General features: G+C 54.1%; 1 protein-coding gene across 1 annotated transcript; it reads left to right on the top strand.

Annotated features, from left to right (window-relative positions):
* Window positions 1-3400: 3400 nt before the first annotated feature.
* Window positions 3401-16773, top strand: LOC144929917 (uncharacterized). The gene is made up of 5 exons (XM_078850725.1): window positions 3401-3498; window positions 13128-14089; window positions 14555-14607; window positions 15653-15673; window positions 16509-16773. The coding sequence occupies exons 2-5, from the start codon at window positions 13363-13365 to the stop codon at window positions 16731-16733; spliced, it is 1026 nt and encodes a 341-aa protein (XP_078706851.1). The 5' UTR covers window positions 3401-3498; window positions 13128-13362; the 3' UTR covers window positions 16734-16773.
* Window positions 16774-20492: the final 3719 nt, after the last annotated feature.

The raw sequence follows: 20492 nt of genomic DNA, 5'->3' as shown, positions 1-20492 counted from the left end.
ATGCATTTATTATGGTGTGAAGGAGGGTTATTTTAGTTTAGGTTCAATCAATTAGGAATTGAAGTTAAACCAGAATCAACTCTTCTCTCAGACTGACAGAAGCACCTCTACCAGCTTGCATGGGTTGAACTAAATTGGTTTTAAAAGGCCAGGCCTAAGAGAGGGAGGAATAGCATGTCTGATGCCTTACTACTCTTGCTTGTTTTGTTACCATCTGTTTAATTCCAGGGACTAAGGAACATTGTGGGGAAAGGCGATCTCTGTGAAAGTCTATCCCCAGTCAAGCTAGGTGTGAGAGCCTAGTATACATGCTCTGAGATACCCAGCCAGTCCTCCAGAGACCCCAGGGCAGACCAGACTTGACATTCCTGATACTTACAGGGTAAATAAGACGCAAGAAAAATAAATACATAGACCGCGCAGACCCTCCCTAGCCATCGTAAAGAATCAAGAACTCTTTGTGGGTCCCCTTTAAAAGCGGGAAACTCATTTTCTTTTGTGCAGATATTAAAGGCACCTGATTCAGTTTATAGCTGCAGGGGCTTTCCCCAGGGCCAGAGTGTGAAAGATTCACCAAAGAGTCACGATCACGAGCTCAGTCTCAATTGGAAAGGATGACACAAATATATCCCAGAGGGCTGCATGTGCCTGTCTAAGGGGGAAAGAGAACTGGACTTTAATATTTGGGGAATAGGATGTGCTCCCATATTGAAAGACGGTATTGTCCTGTGTACAGGCAGGGGGCAGTCACAAAAAGGCATTTCTCCTTCTCTTTGCCTGGGCCTGGCTTCTGTAAGGATAAGGTTACACTAACAGAGCTGGTGGTATTTAATTCCTGCTGCCTGTGACGTTTGTAGGGGGAGCTCGTAGCAGCCCCTCTATTTAGGCTGCCATGATAAAATAGGTTTCAGAGTAACAGCCGTGTTAGTCTGTCTTCGCAAAAAGAAAAGGAGGACTTGTGGCCCCTTAGAGACTAACCAATTTATTTGAGCATGAGCTTTCGTGAGCTACAGCTCACTTCATCGGATGCATACCGTGGAAACTGCAGAAGACATTATATACACACAGAGACCATGAAACAATACCTCCTCCCACCCAGGACAGTGGAGGTATTGTTTCATGGTCTCTGTGTGTATATAATGTCTTCTGCAGTTTCCACGGTATGCATCCGATGAAGTGAGCTGTAGCTCACGAAAGCTCATGCTCAAATAAATTGGTTAGTCTCTAAGGTGCCACAAGTACTCCTTTTCTTTTCATGATAAAATAGTCTTTCTCTTTGAGATGCTCTCACCCCGTCATTGTTTGCTGTGGGTCTTTGATATTCAGCCCTCAGGCTGGAGAATTGGCTTTTCTTTGTGCCATCAGATTCCATTCAGATATTGCTTAGATAGGAACCCCAAGGTTTCTACCTTTTTTTCATTTGTGGACCCCTAAAATATTTCCAGTGGAGGTGCTGACTCCCTTGGAAATCTTAGATTTTGCGGACTCCCAGGGGGCTGCAGACCACAGGCTGAAAACCACTGTTCTGTGGGAATGACGGCCTTTCGCGAACTCCTTAAACATAGTTTGCCAACCCCCGTTTGTCCTTGGGCCACAGCTGGAGAACCACTGACATAAACTGTTCAGAACAATCCCCATTTCCCCTCCAGCACTTGTGCTTCTGCCAGAATATCACTGATCTCGACCTTCCACAGAGCCGCCTCCTGCTGCCCCCACCAAAGCAGCAGCGCCAGCTCCTGTCCTGGGAACAAGTGAGAGCTGCTCTAGCAAGAGGGGTGGGCTTCCCTCACTGGGCACAGAACATGGCTCTAGTGGCCCCTGGCACCTCTGGGCGATCACATGGAGCAGGACCTCCATCCCACCCAGCCCACAGAGCCGAACAGCCCATCACCCATCCAGGACAACAACCTGGTCCTGCTGCAAGTGAACAGAATGCTGTGGCTCAAGTAGTAGCAGCCCGGGCTGAAGGCTCAAACACACAGAGGGAGGTGCATGCTTAGCAAATATTAGATGCCCAAGCAGTGTGGGAAGCCCTGCGGTGTGAAGCCTGGAGACTGAATTCAGTTGTGAATGTCTCAGACCCAGGGCTGGCTCAGCACAACCGGAGCCTTGGAGATGCAGCTGAAAACCGCAGAGCAGATCAAATGGAGACAGCGCAAGAGAGAAGTGGGTCCCTGCGCAGCCCGCGTGGGCTTAGGTCCCACCAGCTCTGCTTTCCCTTTATGGGGACCCTCTGCACCAACTGTGGCTCCCCCCCAGGGGCTGTCTCGGGATGCCCAGCTGTGACCAAGGGCAGAATTGGGCTCTGTGATGCCAGGACTGGCCATGACCGAGATCTGAGCCATTCCATGGACGCCAATATAAGGGATACGGACCCCAGGCCTGATGCCTGATGCTCACCTGCTTCCTGAATCACTCTCCCCTGGACAGTGGCCTCCCACCCCACCCCCAGCTTCACCAGCCCCAAAGGGCCCTGTTTGCCTGGTGGGACTGAAATCCAGGTGACTTTTCAACCATCCCAGAGGTCAGGTAAATATTTGAGGATAAACCAGCAAGGGGCAGTGACCTGGGGCCAGATCTCTGCATCGCTGGAGCTGGCAGAGAGCCAGCGCAAGCAGGCAGCAGCCTCACTGTGTAGCAGTGGTGAGCTGGAGCCGGTTCACACCGGTTCACTGGAGCGGGTTGTTAAATTTAGAAGCCCTTTTAGAACTGGGTGTCCTGCGAGGGACAACTGGTTCTAAAAGGGCTTCTAAATGTAACAACCGGCCAAAAGTGGCGCCTTAGGTGCCAACTCCGTGGGTGCTCCGGGGCTGGGGCACCCACGGGGAAAATCTGGTGGGTGCAGAGCACCCACCGGCAGCTCCCCACCCTGTGCCTGGCCCCAGCTCACCTCTGCTCCGCCTCCTCCCCTGAAGCCCCCCCGCCCCCCCCAGCTTCCCGCAAATCAGCTGTTCGTGCAGGAAGCCGGGGAGGGCTGAGAAGCAGATGGCGGCTTTGGGCTCAGGCCCAGGGAGGTGGAGCGGAGGTGAGCTGGGGTGGGGGGGGCGTGAGGAGGGCCGCCCGTGCCGCAGCAGGTAACCCGTGGGGGGGGGGCGCACAGGGGAACTGCACCCCACCCCTGCTCACCTCCACCTCCCTGGGCCTGAGCGGGAAGCCGCCCCCTGCTTCTCAGCCCTCCCAGGCTTCCCGTGCGAACAGCTGATTCGCGGGAAGCCGGGGCTGGGGGGTGGACAAGAAGAGCAGGGCGGCGCGTTCAGGGGAGGAGGCGGAGGTGAGGTGAGCTGGGTCCGGGCGCGGGGCGGGGAGCTGGCGGTGGGTGCTCTGCACCCACAAAATTTTCCCCATGGGGGCTCCAGCCCCAGAGCACCCAGGGAGTTGGTGTCTAAGGCACCACTTTTGATGTGATCAGTGGTGGGAGCGGCCGCTCTCCCCCAGCTACGCTCCCCCGCCCCTAGGAGCCAGAGGGACCTGCCAGATCCTTCCTGGGAGCTGCTCCAGGTAAGAACCGCCAGGAATCCCCACCTTGCCCCCTGGCAGGTCCCTCTGGCTCTTAGGGGTGGGATGGGCACCCACTACAGTGGCCCACAAGACCCTCCTGCCCGGTTCTGGGGGCATTTAGGGGACAGGGGAGGGGGGGTGGATGGGGCAGGGGTCCCGGTGGAGGGGGGCATCAAGGAACGCAGGGGATTTGATGGGGCAGGAGTCCTGGGGGGGGGCGGGAGTGGGCCACCCCTTCGTGGGGTGAGGAGGGAACCCATTCTTAAGATTTTGGCAGCTCATCACTGCTGTGTAGGTGTCTGCAGTGGTGGGGGAGGGGAGCTGACAGAACAACCCTCTCCCCTCCCCCTCTTCCCAACCCAGAGCTCCCTTGTGAGTCTCCCTACAGGTCAGGACCCAGCCAGTCCCAATGATCCTATATTCAATGTGGATGGAAGAGACCTGGGCTGAAGCGTGCTCAGTGTGCTCAGCACAGATGCACTGTAGCAAGACAAATATTCATAGCTTGATAGATTCCAAGGCCAGAAGAGAACATTGTGATTGTCTAGTCAGACCTCTTGTATAACCCAGGCCAGGGAATTTCCCAAATATAATTCCTAGAGCAGATCTTTTAGAAAAGCATCTCATCTTGACTTAAAAATTACCCTCACTGTTAAAAATGTACACTATATTTCCAATCTCGATTTGTCTAGCTTCAACTTCCAGCTATTGGATCATGTTATACCTTTCTCTGCTAAATTAAAGAGCCTGTTATCCAATATTTGTCCCCCATGTAGATACATATAGACTGTAACCATATCACCCTTTAGCCCATCTCTGTGCTAAGCTAATAAATTCAGCTCTTGAAGATATCACTATAACCCATGTTTCCAATCCGTTAGTCATTCTCGTGGCTCTTCTCTGAACCCTCTCCAATTTATCAAATCCTTCTTGAATGACGGACACTGGAACTGGACACAGGATTCCAGCTGCGGTCGCACCAATGCCAGATACTGTACAGAGATAAGATCACCTCTCTGCTCCTACTCCAGATTCCCCTGTTTATGCATCCAAGGATCTTATTAACCCTTTTGGCCACAGCATCACATTGGGAGGCCATGTTCAGCTGATCCACACACTCTTCCCAAACTTTTTCAGTCATCGCTTCCCAGAGCAGAGTCCCCAATCCTGTAAGTATGGCCTACATGCTTTGTTCCTAGATGTGTACATTTACACTGAGCTACACTGAAACACATATTGTTTGCCTGTGCCCAGCTTACCAAGTTATCCATAGAACCCTGTATCAGTGACCTGTCATCTTCGTTATTTAACACTCCTCCAATTTTTGTGTTGTCTGCAGTCTTTATCACTGATGATTTTAAGTTTTCTTCCAGGTCATTGATAAAAATGTTAAATAGCACAGAACCAAGAACTGATTCCTATGCAACCCCCTCGATCAATGATGATTCCCCATTTACAGTTACATTTTGAGACCTATCAGCCAGTTTTTAATCCATTTAATGTGTGCTGTATTACTTTGTATCATTCTAGTTTTTTAATCAAAATGTCATGTGGTATTAAGTCAAACACTTCACAGAAATCTTAGTAAATTACATTGACATTATTACCTTTATCTACTAAATTTATAAGCTCATCAAAAAAAGATATCAAATTAGTTTGACAGGATCTGATTTCCATAAACCATTGCTAATTGGCATTAATCATGAGAGTCTCTTCTAATTCTTTATTAATGAAGTCCCATATCAGCCACTCCATTATTGTGCCTGGGATCCATGTCAGACTGACAGGCCACTAATTATCCAGGTCATCCCATTTACCATTTAAAGTATTGGCACAATATAAGCTTTCTTCCAGTCTTCTGCAACTTCACCATTAACAGTCGAGCGAGCTCCTCAGCCAGCTCTTTTAAAACTCTTGGATATAAGTTATCTGGAGCTGCTGATTTTAAAATATCTCACTTTGGTAGCTGCTGTTTAACATTCTCCCCAGATACTAGTGGAATGGAACAACTTCAACTGTTTTTTTCCCAAATGCAAAACAAAAATATTTATTGAACCTTTCTGCCTTTTCAGCATTCAGGCATGGGGGATGCTTCCTAAATTGGGGGGGACACCAGCACTGAACTATGCCCCCCGCACCGCCCCTTCCCCTCAGGCCCTGCCCCCACACTGCCTCTTCTCCCCAAGCTCCCACCCTCACACCACTCCGCTCATTCCATCCGAGGTGCCACCCACACACCACCTCTTCCGCCAAGGACCTGACCCAATGCCACCTCTTCCCCTCAGATTTCTGAACGTAATAGAGCCAAGGCCTGCTGTCCCTCCCCCGCCCCTGTTCCGGCTTCCCGTCTGCATTATTATTGATAATTCTGCCACTTGATTTGATAATGGATCAGTACCACTGTTAATATTCATTTTGTTCCTAATATACTTTAAAATATGCCTCTTACTGTCCTTAACTTGGCTGGCCATAGATTTCTTCATGTGTCATTTTACTTCCCTTATCAATTTTCTATAGTCCTCATTTATATTCATTTCTGTCAACTTCTCCTTTCTTCCCTTTGATATACATCATTTTTAAAAATATTTTATAGTTGCTTTCATTTGCCCTCTGAGCCAGGTCAGTTTTTTAACCAGTTTGATTGGTTGTGGCTTTTGGGACATCTAGTAAAGTGTTCTTAAATAATTCACAATTATTATTCACATTTTTCTGATTAAATTCTTCTTCCCAGCTGGTTTGGCTCATAATTGTTTTCAGCTTTGTGAAACAGGCCCTTTCAAAGCACCGAGTGGAAATATTACTGGTCTGGACGTTACTCTTTTGGCACATTATAAATGTGATCGAGTCAGGATCACCTGTACCTAGGCTACAGTTCATGTTTAGTTCTGTGATCAGTTCCTCTTAGCTCATATAGAACACTCCCAGGGGGCTGGAACACTTTTTGAGATAGGAAAATATATAAGAAATTCCAAAGACATTTTAGTACTGGCAGCACCAGACTGCCAGCATGTGTCACTCACATTGAAATCCCCCATGATCACACAGCTTTTTTTTCCTACATTCTATAAATAGTCGCATAAGGAGCCACTGATCCTGTTCCTTAGTGTGATTTGGTGATCTGCCCCAGTCACCAGCTAACTGCAACCCCCCTCCCATCTTGTGCTGTATCGGTTAGGACAGTGATCCATAACCATTCAAGATCATTTTCTACCAAGTTGTCGGTGACTGAGACACTCTACTGACCAGGTCCAAACGGCAATTTTCTGTACTTTATAACCTAGCCACATCGACGTGGATTTTCATGGCAACAGGAAAAACCCTTTTCTTCCCCTAGAACGGGGTGGCCAACCTGGGGCTCCGTATCCACGTGCGGCTCTGCAGAAGTTAATCTGCGGCTCCTTGTCTAGGCACCGACTCTGGGGCTGGAGCTACAGGCGCCAACCGTCCAATGTGCCGGGGGATTCTCGCTGCTCAACCCAGGACCGGCCCACAACATTTTGGCACCTGAGGCGGGGAGCTCAGATGACCCCCCCATGCCCCCTGGCTTGGGCCAAAACTTTGAAAGGTCTCAATTCTGCCTTCTTCCTGTTCTAATCCTCTCATGGTACTGCTCTGCTGTCTACCCCAATAAAGGAGAACTAACAACTTAAAATGCCATGTTCAAAAATTTTAAGTAACACTTAACTTTCAAATGCCTGAACAGCAAATGTAACTTTTCTTGTCTGCATAGTAAACACTGGCATTTTTATCTGTTTGAATAATCAAAGTGGTGCTTTCCGTGCCTTCTTGGTTGCACAGATTTGCACTGCTGCCTGAAGGTCCACAGTCTGGGCCAGCTCATGCTCTGTTGAGATGGTTGCAAGGCCGACCAGCCTCTCCTGTGTCATTGTGGAGCGTAGATGTGTTTTTATTAACTTCAACTTGGAGAAGTTGCGTTCTCCACTGGCAGCTGTTACAGGAAGCGTTAGAAGTATGCGCAGAGCAACAAAAGCATTTGGAAAGATGGTGGCCATCTTATTTGTGCACATATATTCCAGAAAAGCCTTTGGAGTTGATCCTGCTGAAATGTATCTTGAAAGGGCTTTCAGTTCATCACCTAAATCACTCGCATCAATATTGCGCATGTCATCAGGTGTCAACACTGTCTCTAGTGCCCTGCATTGCTGGTGTAGGCCTTCTTCAGGTATAGTGAGGAGTTTTGGAATGTCCTACAACATCCCAAATATACTGCTGTGTTCCTTGAGCTGCATGAAATGTTCTTCAACTGACTGTATTGCACAATCTAGCACCTGGTTAAAGAATTCAACTTTGAATTGTTATCTGGGGTCTCTTATGGGATTATCCCGTCCCTTGTAATCAAAATGTCTTCTTCTTCGGTGACTCTTGTATTCTTGAATGGGTGGGAAAATAGCTTCAGTATGAAGTTCCTCTGGCAACTTCTGTGCACTCTTCAGAACATTTTGAAATCCCTCCTCTGACAGGTAAGACTGTAGGTATGACTTTGCTTTGTCCAGTTGTTCCATTGCTCCAGATACATCAAGGTCAACACCTTGGAGTCTCTTGCTTACAACATTTATTTCAAACCGTATGTCATGCCACAACACTAAGCCACACAGAAATTTGAAGTTATGTATGTTTCTGGTGATTCCATTTCCCTCTGCCCCTGTTCTCCCATGAACAGTTCCTGTCATAGCCTTATCCTCCATAATGGCAATGGTGGCATCATCTATCTTCCCAAGTTGGTGTTTGATAGGCTTTATCGCCTCCACTCGACTTTCCCATCATGTGGCACTCAGTGGTTTCAGTGTCAGAGAGGATGTTCCCAGATGTTGCTTCAAAATTTGCCATCGATGAGTTGATGCAGAGAAAAATACATAGATGCTTTGAATTACATTTAAAAATTCAGCAGCCTCACTAGACGCTGATGCTGCATCACTGACCACCGAGTTCAATGAATGAGAACTGCATGGGACAAAAAAGCTCGAGGGTTTAACTCTTGGATCCGTGTCTGCTCTCCTCTGTTCTTGCCTCTCATGTTGGCACCATTATCGTAGCCCTGACCTCTCGTGTCAGCTATCGCAATTCCCGCATCTTCCAGCTTTTTAAGAAGCACATTTAAGAAGCAAAGCTCCTGTAGTATCATCAATGTCAATAAATTCTAGAAAATGCTCTCTGACCGTCACCATTGCAGGGACACTTTCACTAAGTTCTGTTGTTGTTACAAAACGCACCATTAAAGTCATTTGTTCTGTATGACTGATGTCAGGTGTGCAGTCCAGAATAACAGAGGAATATCTTGCTGACTTCAGATCTGCCACAATCTTCTGTGTGACTTTTGTTGCCAGTAACTGTATGATCTCATTTGGAATTGTTTTTCCAAGGTAGTGGTGTGTGTACATTTCTTGGGTGGTGACTCTTCTTAGATGCTCCTGAAGTCCAGCATCAAACTCAGCCATCAGCTCCACAATTTTAAGGAAGTTTCCACTGTTCGGCACATACAGCTGATCTGAAGTGCCACGCAGTGCTAGGTTTTGGGTCGTGAGCATTCTCACAATGGCAATGAGCCTTTTCAGAACATTTTGTCAGTAAAGAGACTCTGATGCAATCTTCTCTTGATGCTGATCATCTATGGTGGCCTTTAACCTTAGTCTCATCTCAAGCTCTTTCCACCTATGGAATGCTCTCTGGTGATTTCCTGCCTTCTCATGGCATGCCAGATTTCCAGCCAGATTTTTCCAGTCCTTTGTTCCTGTAGAACCCAGTGTGGCTGGAACATTAGACTGGAAGAGTTGGCAACAAAAACAGTATGCAGCATCTGGGTTTTTGTGTACATAAGCCATGGCCTCTCCACTTTGTCACCATTGGGGATTTCATGCCAGTAATGTGTTGGATGGAAGCTTCTATTTTCATTGTCTTTGGGGAACATGAAGTTTTTCACTTGCTGTGGCCTATGCAGTACAAGGAAGTCCCTCAGGCTACTGCTCAAGTGGGTCCAGAGTCCTGGATCATCTAGACTTAAGGAACTAAACTCAGCAGCCGCTGTTTCTTGCGCCTCCACCCCACCCTTCTCTGAGCTACACTTTTCTTCAGGAATGTGCATGGTTACATCCATTTGAGATGGAGATATGGATGCTGCAGGAGCTGCCAGGTCACCTGCACTCTGACTAACTGGAAGATCAGACATCTCCTCATCACCCACATCCTCCCTGGGGCCGGAAGGCTCACTGTGAACATTTGTGTCTATGTATCTCAGGAGAGCTCCTTCCTGCTTAGATAGAAAAGCTTCCTTTGCTTTCTTTCTTCTTCTGAATGCTGCCCCCGAGGGGCGTTTTCTTCTTTCACTCATGGCTGCTGTTCTGGGCCAGCGATAGTGGCTCTCAACACTCAATTGAAGAGGACAAATAAGCAGGCTGGTAGCAGGGCCTGAGCGAGGGAAGATAACAGAGTCTTAATGACCTAACTGGCTCCTACTACTTCAGTTGATGGTCTGTTCTCCTCAAGTGGGTTCAGGGAAGCAGCAGGACACAGGAAGCTCCCTGAGAAGCTGGGGTTAATCAGCCCAGGTTCCTGGGGGTGCTCGAGGGGTACATAAAAGGCACCTCCTCCTCTCTCTCTCCCTGCAGCTCCTGCTGCTTTCTGTGATTCCCTCTCCCCTTTTCTCCTGCCTGCCTGTTCTGTCTCTTGTGCCCTCCTCCCTCCAGCCCAGCACTCCCCGCTCTCTGTGCATCTCGAGCAGAGAGAATCCAGATGCACCAGCAGCAGACACCATCTTTTACACTCTGGGTCCTAGGGACGCCCCCCCGCCACACACACACAGTCTGGCACCTGAGGAGGCGGCCGCCTCATGGTAAGGCCAGCCCTGGCTTAACCCCTGGCTCTGCCACAGGCCCTGCCCCCACTCCACCCCTTGCCACCCCTTCCCCTGAGCCAGCCGTGCCCTCGCTCCTCCCCCCACCCCAGCCTCCTGCACGCCGGGAAACAGCTGATCAGGAGGTGCAGGGAGGGAGGGGGAGGTGCTCATCGGTGGGGCTGCCGGAGGGTGGGAGGATCTGGGAGTGGAGGTGGGAAGCTGACGGGGGGCTGTTGACGTATTACAGTGGCTCTTTGGCAACGTACATTGGTAAATTCTGGCTCCTTCTCAGGCTCAGGTTGGCCACCCCTGGCCAAGCACAATTCCCCTGCCAAATTTCAATTCCAGGCTCCAAGGCCTGGAGGTGCTGGAACTCCTCAAAGAAATACTCAGAAAAATGGACTGCCCTGGAAAAACCTACCTGTGTTAATGCTAACCGTGTTCTAAGAAATGGTGTGATTAGTTTTTGCTGAAAGTTTACCAAAAAAATTCCACCCAAAGCAGAGCCTGAGCTTGGAAAGTTCCTCCCCGGCAGTCCCAGTTTGAGAACGTTAGCAGCGATCGTGAATGGGGTTTTCACGAGACATGCTCAGCAACCCCAATGTTCTTCTCATTTGCTTTGCAGTAGTGGGGTCGCTGCCAGAACCCACTTTAACAAACTCATTTCTCAGCAAGTGCCTCCCACCTGCTCCGGCCAGGGCTTTCCCAGGATCTGGGCTCCTGCACCACCACGGACCCCCAGAGGGGCCCCACCCCCTGCCATGTAACCAATGCAAGGGACCTCCTGGCCCACCTAAACCTTTGCAACGACCCGTCAGAGCCTCGAATCCAGCAGCTGTGGGTGGTGTTTAACTATTGTCCTGGCTGCATCCCCCAGCCCCAGCCAGAGACCTGACATGACCCTTGTTTACCCTGGATCAAAGCAAAACTCTGGCTCCAGAGTCTGTACCAGGGCAGAGCAGGCTGGTCTCCAGCACAGAGCGGGGGAGAGCGCGAGGAAGAAAGACCCAGAGGGGGAGCAGCCGAGGGCACCGATGAGGGGGCTGCTTGATCCAAAACTGACGGGACAGTTCCGTTCTCCCCGGGAACTCAGACCCCGATGCTGGGTCCCTCCTGGGCCCCTTGTTCCTTCCCCTCCAAGCACCGGGGGAGGTTGGCTCTGGTTAAGACAGTGGCTTGGGGCGTGGGAGAGCTGGGTTCAGTGCCCGGCTCTGCTGCAGTTGCCCTGTGCGCCCCCAGCCAGACACCGACCCTCTGAGCCTCAGCTAGGCTCTGTACCATGGGATGATAATCCTCTGTGGCCGCCTGCTCTGTCAGCCTGTCACCTCCTCGGGCCACGGCCTGTCTCTGTCTGAGGGTCTGTCCAGCCCGAGTGCAGGGGGACCAAGCTCGGATGGGTCTCTAGGCCCCAATGAAATAGAACAGTAATTACCGATGAACACAGAGCGTTAAACAAACATCTCAGCCAGAACCTGGGAGTGCCCCGAAGGTGCAAACACTGAAGGGTCCCTGTGAGAGCGGGCGGAGGCCCCGGGGTGCAGAGTGGCCTGGAGGTGGGGTTGTGGCAAGGTTCCTTCCCCACTCTGAACTCTAGGGTACAGATGTGGGGAACTCCATGAAAACCTCCTAAGCTTACTTTTACCAGCTTAGGTTAAAACTTCCCCAAGGTACAAACTATTTTACCCTTTGCCCCTGGACTTCCATTGCCACCACCAAACTTTATCTGGGTTCCTGAGAAAACGTAGTTTGGACACGTCTTTCCCCCCAAAATCCTCCCAACCCTTGCACCCCACTTCCTGGGGAAGATTTGGTAAAAATCCTCACCAATTTGCATAGGTGACCACAAACCCAAACCCTTGGATCTGAGAACAATGAAAAAGCATTCAGTTTCCTTACAAGAAGACTTTTAATAGAAGTAAAAAAGAATCACTTCTGTAAAATCAGGATGGTAGATACCTTAAAGGGTAATTAGATTCAAAACATAGAGAATCCCTCTAGGCAAAACCTTAAGTTACAAAAAAGACACACAGACAGGAATAGTCATTCTATTCAGCACAGTTCTTTTCTCAGCCATTTAAAGAAATCATAATCTAACACATACCTAGCTAGATTACTTACTAAGTCCTAAGACTCCATTCCTGTTCTGTCCCTGGCTATAGCATCACCCAGACAGACCCAGACCCTTTGTTTTTCTGCCTCCTCCCAGCTTTTGAAAATATCTTGTCTCCTCATTGGTCATTTTGGCAGGTGCCAGCGAGGTTACCTTTAGCTTCTTAACCCTCTACAGGTGAGAGGATTTTTCCTCTGGCCAGGAGGGATTTTAAAGGGGTTTACCCTTCCCTTTATATTTATGACAGGTTGTATCTAAAGCCGGTTACTGGCTGCAAAGGGCTCAGGTGCTCAGTCCAGCCCCAGACTAATCAGCCCCCCCCACCGCCCACGTCATGCACAGGGGTCTCTGCTCACTCTCAGCACCACTAGCCGCCCCCTTCTGGGGAGACCGAGCAGCCGAGAGGACGGGGATGGACGGGAACTGAGCCCCTCTCTGTGCCCCTGAGGCCCCTCCAGCTCCGCGGGAGGCAGGCTGGGGCAGGGGATGCAGCGGGGGGCCTTGCCCTGCCCCTGCCCTGTGGTTAGAGAAACGAACCAGCTCCAGCCCCGTCGACCCAGGCCTGTCCCCAGCAGGAGGGACACTCAGGAATCGGGAGTCACGCCCGGCCCTGGGGGAGGCTCTGGGCTGTCCCCTCCCGCACTGCCCATGGTGCGTTCCCCTCCCCAGGCGCTATGTGGTGGTGAGCCCTGCCGTGCTCTACCACCCGCACTCGGGGACGGTGTCAGTTCATCTCAGCGACCTCAACGAGACCGTCCGGGTGAGCGTCCGGCTGGAGAGGGGGGATGGGCCCAGCGCTATCCCCCTGCTGGAGAGAGAGGTCCAGGAGCCCCGTCTGCACGAGAACGTGCGCTTCCAGGTGAGCCCCCGCCCGCAGCCATGGGCACGGCCCCGGGCACTGGCCATGGGCACGGAGCCCGTCAGCCCCGGGTCTGCAGCCCCCGCCCAGCCTCAGGGCCCGGGCACAGCAGGGCTCGGGGACTGGCCCTGGGCACGGAGCCCGTCAGCCCCGGGTCTGCAGCCCCCGCCCAGCCTCAGGGCCCGGGCACAGCAGGGCTCGGGGACTGGCCCTGGGCACGGAGCCCGTCAGCCCCGGGTCTGCAGCCCCCGCCCAGCCTCAGGGCCCGGGCACAGCAGGGCTCGGGGACTGGCCCTGGGCACGGAGCTGGTCACTCACTGGGCAGCTGTAGCCGCAGGACTCGAGACCATCCCTCAGCAGCGACAGGCAGGAGGGAGCGGGGATGGGGTGGGGGGTACAGAGCGCCTTGGCTTCCAACTCCATCGAGCGCCCCAGGTTCATGCTCCCTCCCGTTCAGGGCCCCAGGCTGGGGAGGGGGTTCCTGTGTTTTGGGGGGCTGGAACAGGGACTCCCAAACACCACGGCCCCCCTGCCCACGCGATAGCGGGTCTGCACCACGACCGGCCCGTTACCAGCCGCTGTGGCCTTGCTGGGGTTCCCCGTGTGCAGGTGCCAGCCCCATCCGGGGGGCGGCAGGAAGCGGCGGAGCTGCACGTCTCGATCCGGGGAGATGCCCTGCACTTCTCTGAGCGGAAGAAAGTGCTGCTGCAGGCACTGGAGTCCGGGACCTTGGTGCAGACGGACAAGGCCGTCTACAAGCCGGGACAGACAGGTGAGAGGGCAGGAGCTGCTGGAGGGAGAGTCCTGGGGCCCCAGCCCCTTGGGACGGACTCCTGGGCCCTGGGGTCAGGCTGGGGGCCTCGTGAGGGACACGGGTCTCTCACTTCTAGGCCTGTCTGCACCCGGTCCCAGGGGGCGAGAGGCCCAAAGCCTGAGGCCTGTTTGGGGGCCTGTATGGAACCAAGTGGGGGTCTCAGCCCGTCCGTGGTGATGGCACAGACGCGGCAGGGACACCGATCGGCCCCCCGGCAGCTTCCAGCCGCGCAGGGCAGGGCCGTGGTCATTGGCAGAGGGCAGCGTGGGGAAGCTGGCGCTGCACTGCCCGGGCTGTGCCCATTCTGCGGGTTCACAGAGGCCGTCAGTGCCCGGGCATCCGGCTGGCACCTTCCCCAGCTGGGAATTCACTCAGACAAACCAAGCCGGGGCTGATCCCACCTCTGCCTCTGCTCCTTTCCAGTGAAGTTTCGAATCGTCAGTTTGGACAAAGACTTCATTCCCAGTCCCAGGAAGGTGAGAGCGGGGGGCAGGGGCCGGGGGGCAGGGTAACAGGGCCCTGGTGCACTGAACATCTCAAGTATGTTTACACCAGGCAGGCCATTCATCCAGTTTGAAATCAGACAGTCCTCTTCCGGGGTGGTTTGCCCCGTCCAGGACATGCTTATGTCTGGTACTGGATGGCGGGCGCCCTTTGGAAGAGCACACTGCTCCGCCCCTGCTGGCGTGAACTCACACACACCGCGTGTGGGAGGTCACGCCAGCGGGGAGGGCCCTCGCCATTCCTGGAAACACCGGGATCTCCGGTATCCTGGGAACGCCTCAGCCGCCACCCCGGTCTTCACTGCTGCTGGGGGCGAGTCTCCCAGGGCAGGTTAACAGACTTGCAATAGCAGGGCTTGTGCTGGCCGGCTGAAAACAGCAGTGCGGACCCGCCCCTTGGGGCCTAGTGCCTTGGGCAGTCGCCTCTGTTGTTTGCAGTCTCTTTACTACGCAGAGAGGGGTGATTGCACATGGCATGGAGCCTGAATGAGGGCACTGGGCACCCCCTGGCTTTAGTGAAGTCTGTGATTGGCTGTGGATGCCAGCCCCCCACCCCCAGGATGACAGTCATTAGCACCTTTCAGCCTAACCGCGCTGGGCGCTCTGAGTGAGGTGGCAGAATCGGGCCCAGTGTGGAAATACAGATTGACAGCTCCCCTCCCAGCCATCTCGCCCGGCCACTGGCTGCAACACAGACCCCCAGCCCTTCGACTGCCCCTTGGCAGAGACCCCAGCCTCTCGCCCTGCTCCTCCACGCACAGACCAGCCACCCATTGCCCTGCATCCGCCACTGCAGGGAGAGGAGGTGCGAGGCGCCAGCCTCATGGTCCCAGTGTGCGCAGGGCTGTGGGCTCCCCTTCCGGTCCCTGCTCTCTCGGTCACCCTGCTGCTGTCTGCATGATCCCCCCTGGCCTCAGAGACACCCCGGCCCTGGGGAGGTCACAGGCAGAGCCCTGGGCGGGGGGGGGGGTGTTTCCTGTCCCTCTAACCAGCCATCTCCTGTCTGTTTGCTTTGCAGCTGCCCCTGGTGACTCTGCAGGTCAGTCTGTGCCTCTCCAGCCTCCTCCTCTTCCTGTCTGGCTCATCTGAGGGCACCCAGGGGTGTTCAGTCGTGGGGATCCCAGAGGAGTCTGGGCTGTGACCACAGTGTCCAGCAATCCAGCTCTAGACCCCTCTGCCCCGCTGTGGGGGTGCAAAGCGTCCTAGAGCACAGGGTGTTTCTAGGCTGGACCACATGGGGGGCAGGGAGGGGACATTTGTGCCATCAGGTTACGTCCTCCCACCCCCCATTGCAGCGTCTGGGGCTGTCTGTCCAGGAGGCAGGTGGGTTTGGGGCTGGCTGGGATCCCTGCCTGAGTCGCTCACTCCGAATGTTCCCAGCCCCCGAACTCTGGGTCAGGCAGTGACTTGATCAGGCCAGTGGGGAACTCAGCGGGGAGCTCCCGTGGGAGCCTGAATGGGGGAAGGGCAGGGGAGGAGGGAGGGTCTTTGGGAGCTGCAGGGGCAGAGGGGAGGGGTGGAGGTTTGGGAGGGCTGTGTGTGGGGAAGGGGACAGGGAACATACCCACAGAGACCTAGAACTGAGATGGAAATGGTCCCTACAGCCTGTTCCCTGGGCTTCATCCAGGCTGGAGATGGGGCGTCCCTTGGGAGCCTGTTCCCCCCCCAGGCGGTGCCCTCGGGTCAGGGCTGAGGGGCACTGGCAGGGCCCCCTTGCCCAGCGGCTGCCCGGAGGTGCCTGCTCCAGGCTAAGGAGAAGGATTTGAGCCCCCGGCCGTCGATCCAGCCCCGTCGGCAGCACGAGGCACTCGGGGGCTGCCGGGGACGAGCCGTGTGTGGGGGCAGCTGCTGAGCAGGGCGTGTCCGTGTGCCAGGATCCCAGTGGGAACCGCATCGCCCAGTGGCGAGATGTGACTCCGCAGCAGGGCATCGTGGATCTGTCCCTCCCACTGTCTGCAGAGCCGACCCTGGGGACCTACGCCATCCAGGCGCAGGGGACGAGGCACTCGTTCAGCGTGGAGGAATACGGTGGGCAGCGGGGCCCAGGACAGCGACCGAGGCCGCGGGTCCAGCACATGGGGAGGGAGGGGGATTCCTGAGTCTCCTTGCGGCGAGATGTCCGTGGGTCCAACATCATGAGTCAAAACCATGACCGTTTCATGTTTTTGGTCTGCTTTGGATTTCTCCAGCCACCCCACCCCCTGCCACCTCCCAGTGTCCGTGGGAGGTGTATGGGGGCAGTTACCATGTCACCCAAATTATCGCGGAAGCTGACCCTGGCCCCTGCTGATGGAGCTCGCTGGCTGCCGGACGGGACAGAGCTTCCAGCTTCTCACCAACCACCCAGCATCTAACTCTATCCCCCCAGCCCCACCTTAGCACCCACCCACATCTGCCCTGTACCCCCCAGCCCCACCTCTGCTCAGCCCCTGAAGCACAAAGGGCTCTTCGCACATACACACCCTTCCCAGAGTGGGTGTTGCTGTGAGGGAGTGGGAAATGTCAGTGGCCCCCTCTCCATCCTCCCCCTCCCACACAAAAAAACCTCCTCTGGCTCATGTGGGGGAGGGGGAGAGAAGACTTCTGATGTCACCTACCCCCACCCTCGCCCCAGACACCTGCCCCTGACCCCCCCCAACTGCCTCCCCCAGACCTTTGCCCCTGACCTCCCCAAATGCCTTCTACTCTCACCCTTGCCCCAGACACCTGCCCCTGACCCCCTCAACTGCCTCCCACCACCCTGATCCCCAACGGATGTTTGAGGCTGGGGTCGCGTGAGGAGCCCCCTGGCTGCCCCTATGAGTAGGAGCCAGAGGGGGGACATGCTGCAGCTTCTGGGACCAGCACATAGCCACAGCATGCAGGGAGCCTGCCTTAGCCCCATTGCTCCGCCAACTGGACTTTTAACAGCCCGGTCAGTGTTGCCAACCAGAGCCATCAGGGTCCCTTTTCACCCGGGCGTTCCAGTCGAAAACTGGACAGCTGGCAACCCTACTGCTACAGCCTAAAGCCTCTGCCCAGCCCTGCTGCATTTCTGGGCCTTTCCCCTTCCCAGCCCAGCTGGCAGGTTGGTGAGGGGGCTGCAAGACCCAGGGAGAAGCTCCAAGGCCGAGGATCACAATGAAACCCCAGTTTCACCCTGTCCCTCGCTGCCCCCCAGTGCTGCCCAAGTTCAAAGTGATCCTTGAGCTGCCCCCCGTGGTGACGGTGCTGGATGAGACGATCCTGCTGCGAGTGTGCGGTTGGTGAGTCTGAAAGCAGCGCTGCCAGGCCGATAAAGGGGGGGGCTGGTACCGCCCCCAGGCCAGGATCAGACCTGCCCCTTCCCTGCCTGCACCCCGCTCTGCCCCATGCTCATGGCCAGGCAGGGCTCCCTGGGGCTCTCACTCCCATCCGCATGACCAGCCCCACCACAGCAGGGACCCCACCACGGGCAGGGGTGTTGCGCCCCTCCCCTCCCCTTTACCGTCTCCCTCCCCTCTGCTAAACAGATACAGCTATGGGAAGCCTGTCCTGGGGAGGGTCCAGGCCAGCCTGTGTCGGGAGAAACAACCATCATATCACAGGTTCAGTTCTTAAGTGGCGCTAATTTGGTGCACAGAGCTCACTGGCGAGGTGAGCGCGAATGGGGATGGGGAGACGGGAGGTACATGGCATGCTGCTGGAGGAGACTCCTCTCCATGTTTTTCTTACACTAGCCAGAGGGGGCGCTGTGATCTGCCTTGATGATGTTGGTGACATTGGTGTAAAGCTGGTGTCAGTGCAGGCGAATCAGGCCCTGGATCCGTCAGGGTCCCCGTCTGGCAGGCTGGGGGGTGGGGACTGGCAGCTGTGTAGCAGGGCTCAGGGACTTATATGGCCCCCCCTCCTTCAACATAATATCTCAGGGCCTCACTGACCCTCCTAGCCCCGGGAGGTGGGGCAGGCTCCTGTCTGCATTGTACAGATGGGGAACTGAGGCACGGAGATGCTCAGGGTCCGTCTGCGCAGCAAAAACCCTGTGGCAGCATCTCTGAGCACAGCTCTGCTGCCTGGGGCTTGCGCCGTGGTGCTAAAGTAACAGTGTAGATGCTCGGCTGCAGCCTGGGCTCCGAGACCCTCCCCCCTCCCTGGGTCTAGAGCCTGGACCCAAACGTCGACCTGCTGGTTTTAGCCCCACAGCTGGGCTCTGAGACTCGGTGCCGCAGGGTGTTTCTGCTGGAGCTGTACTCAGAGGGACTTGCAGGCAGTCTGTGGCAGAGCAGGGACTTGCCCCCCGGTCTCTCCAGACCTAGGCCAGTGTCCCAGGTTACGGGGCCTCCCTTCCTCATCAGCAGCTCTCGTTAGGCGGGGGCACTGTAAAGACACAGATCTCCCCGAATGCTCTCAGTCCTGCGGGGTTGGGGGACCAATTGGAATTATCCAGCGTTAACACGACGATGGGGGACAAGCACCAGGGGATGGTCACAAGTGACCAGGGCCTCTGTTTTACGTCTCATCCATCCACAGCAGCTCCAGCTGCACAGCGCCCCCTAGCGCCGCGCTGGGATACCGGTGTCAGGGCCGACTCCAAGGTGTGAGCTCCCCCTGCTGCTGACTTCAGTACCCAGGTTTTCTTTGAGTGTCTCCCAAGCGCTCACCAGGCCAAGCCCGATTAGAGACCTGCTGAGCTGACACCTGCAGGGCCTGCTGCAGAGCTGCTGCTAATGGGCCGTGATTCTCTCCCTCCAGACTGAGAGCAACGGCTGCTTTTCCAGAGAGGTGGGGACGGCTCCCTTCAACCTGACCCACTCTGGCTACAAGAGGAGCCTCCAGGCCAAGGCCTCTCTCATGGAGGAGGGGACAGGTGGGACTGAAATCAAGCACACATGCACGCCCCCAGGCAACCCCCAGCAGTAAACCCCCAGAGACAGAGGGGTCTCACTTGCACATGTGGTAATGACAGGTTTCAGAGTAGCAGCCGTGTTAGTCTGTATCCGCAAAAAGAAAAGGAGGACTTGTGGCACCTTAGAGACTAACCAATTTATTTGAGCATAAGCTTTCATGAGCTACAGCTCACTTCATCGGATGCATGCAGTGGAAAATACAGTGGGGATATTTTATATACACAGAGAACATGAAACAATGGGTGTTACCGGATCACTCTTGTTACAGTGTGTATGGTAAGGTGAGCTATTACCAGCAGGACAGCGGGGGAGGAATAGTTTTACTTTGTGTAATGACCCATCCACTCCCAGTCTCTATTCAAGCCTAAGTTAATTGTATCCAGTTTGCAAATTAATTCCAATTCAGCAGTCTCTCATTGGAGTCTGGTTTTGAAGTTTTTTGTTGTTGCAGAATTGCCACTTTTAGGTCTGTAAAGAGATTGAAGTGTTCTCTGATGGGTTTTTTAATGTTATTCTTTATATCTGATTTGTGTCCATTTATTCTTTTACGTAGAGACTGTCTAGTTTGGCCAATGTACATGGCAGAGGGGCATTGCTGGCACATGATGGCATATATCGCATGGGCAGATGTGCAGGTGAACGAGCCTCTGATAGTGTGGCTGATGTGATTAGGCCCTATGATGCTGTCCCCTGAACAAATATGTGGACAGAGTTGGCAACGGGCTTTGTTGCAAGGATAGGTTCCTGGGTTAATGTTTTTGTTGTGTGGTGTTGGAATTAATTTGCAAACTGGATACAATTAAATTAGGCTTGAATAAAGACTGGGAGTGGATGGGTCATTACACAAAGTAAAACTATTTCCCCACACACACACACACTGTTCCTCACACGTTCTTGTCAACTGCTGGAAATGACCCACCTTGATTATCACTACAAAAGGTTTTCCTCCCTCCCGCCTCCGCTCTCCTGCTGGTAATAGCTCACCTTACTTGA

Source organism: Lepidochelys kempii, chromosome 27, assembly GCF_965140285.1.
Source record: "Lepidochelys kempii isolate rLepKem1 chromosome 27, rLepKem1.hap1, whole genome shotgun sequence".
NCBI lineage: Eukaryota > Metazoa > Chordata > Testudines > Cheloniidae > Lepidochelys > Lepidochelys kempii.
The sequence above is the reverse complement of the archived record's forward strand: the minus strand, read 5'-3'. Positions and strand labels throughout refer to the sequence as shown.

Bases quoted from the DNA above. Each gene is read 5' to 3' on its own strand.
- LOC144929917 (XM_078850725.1), top strand. From the start codon at position 13,363: ATGGGCACGGAGCCCGTCAGCCCCGGGTCTGCAGCCCCCGCCCAGCCT. The intron at 14,090-14,554 runs GTGAGAGGGCAG...GCTCCTTTCCAG, and splicing joins CTACAAGCCGGGACAGACAG to TGAAGTTTCGAATCGTCAGT. The intron at 14,608-15,652 runs GTGAGAGCGGGG...TTTGCTTTGCAG, and splicing joins TCATTCCCAGTCCCAGGAAG to CTGCCCCTGGTGACTCTGCA.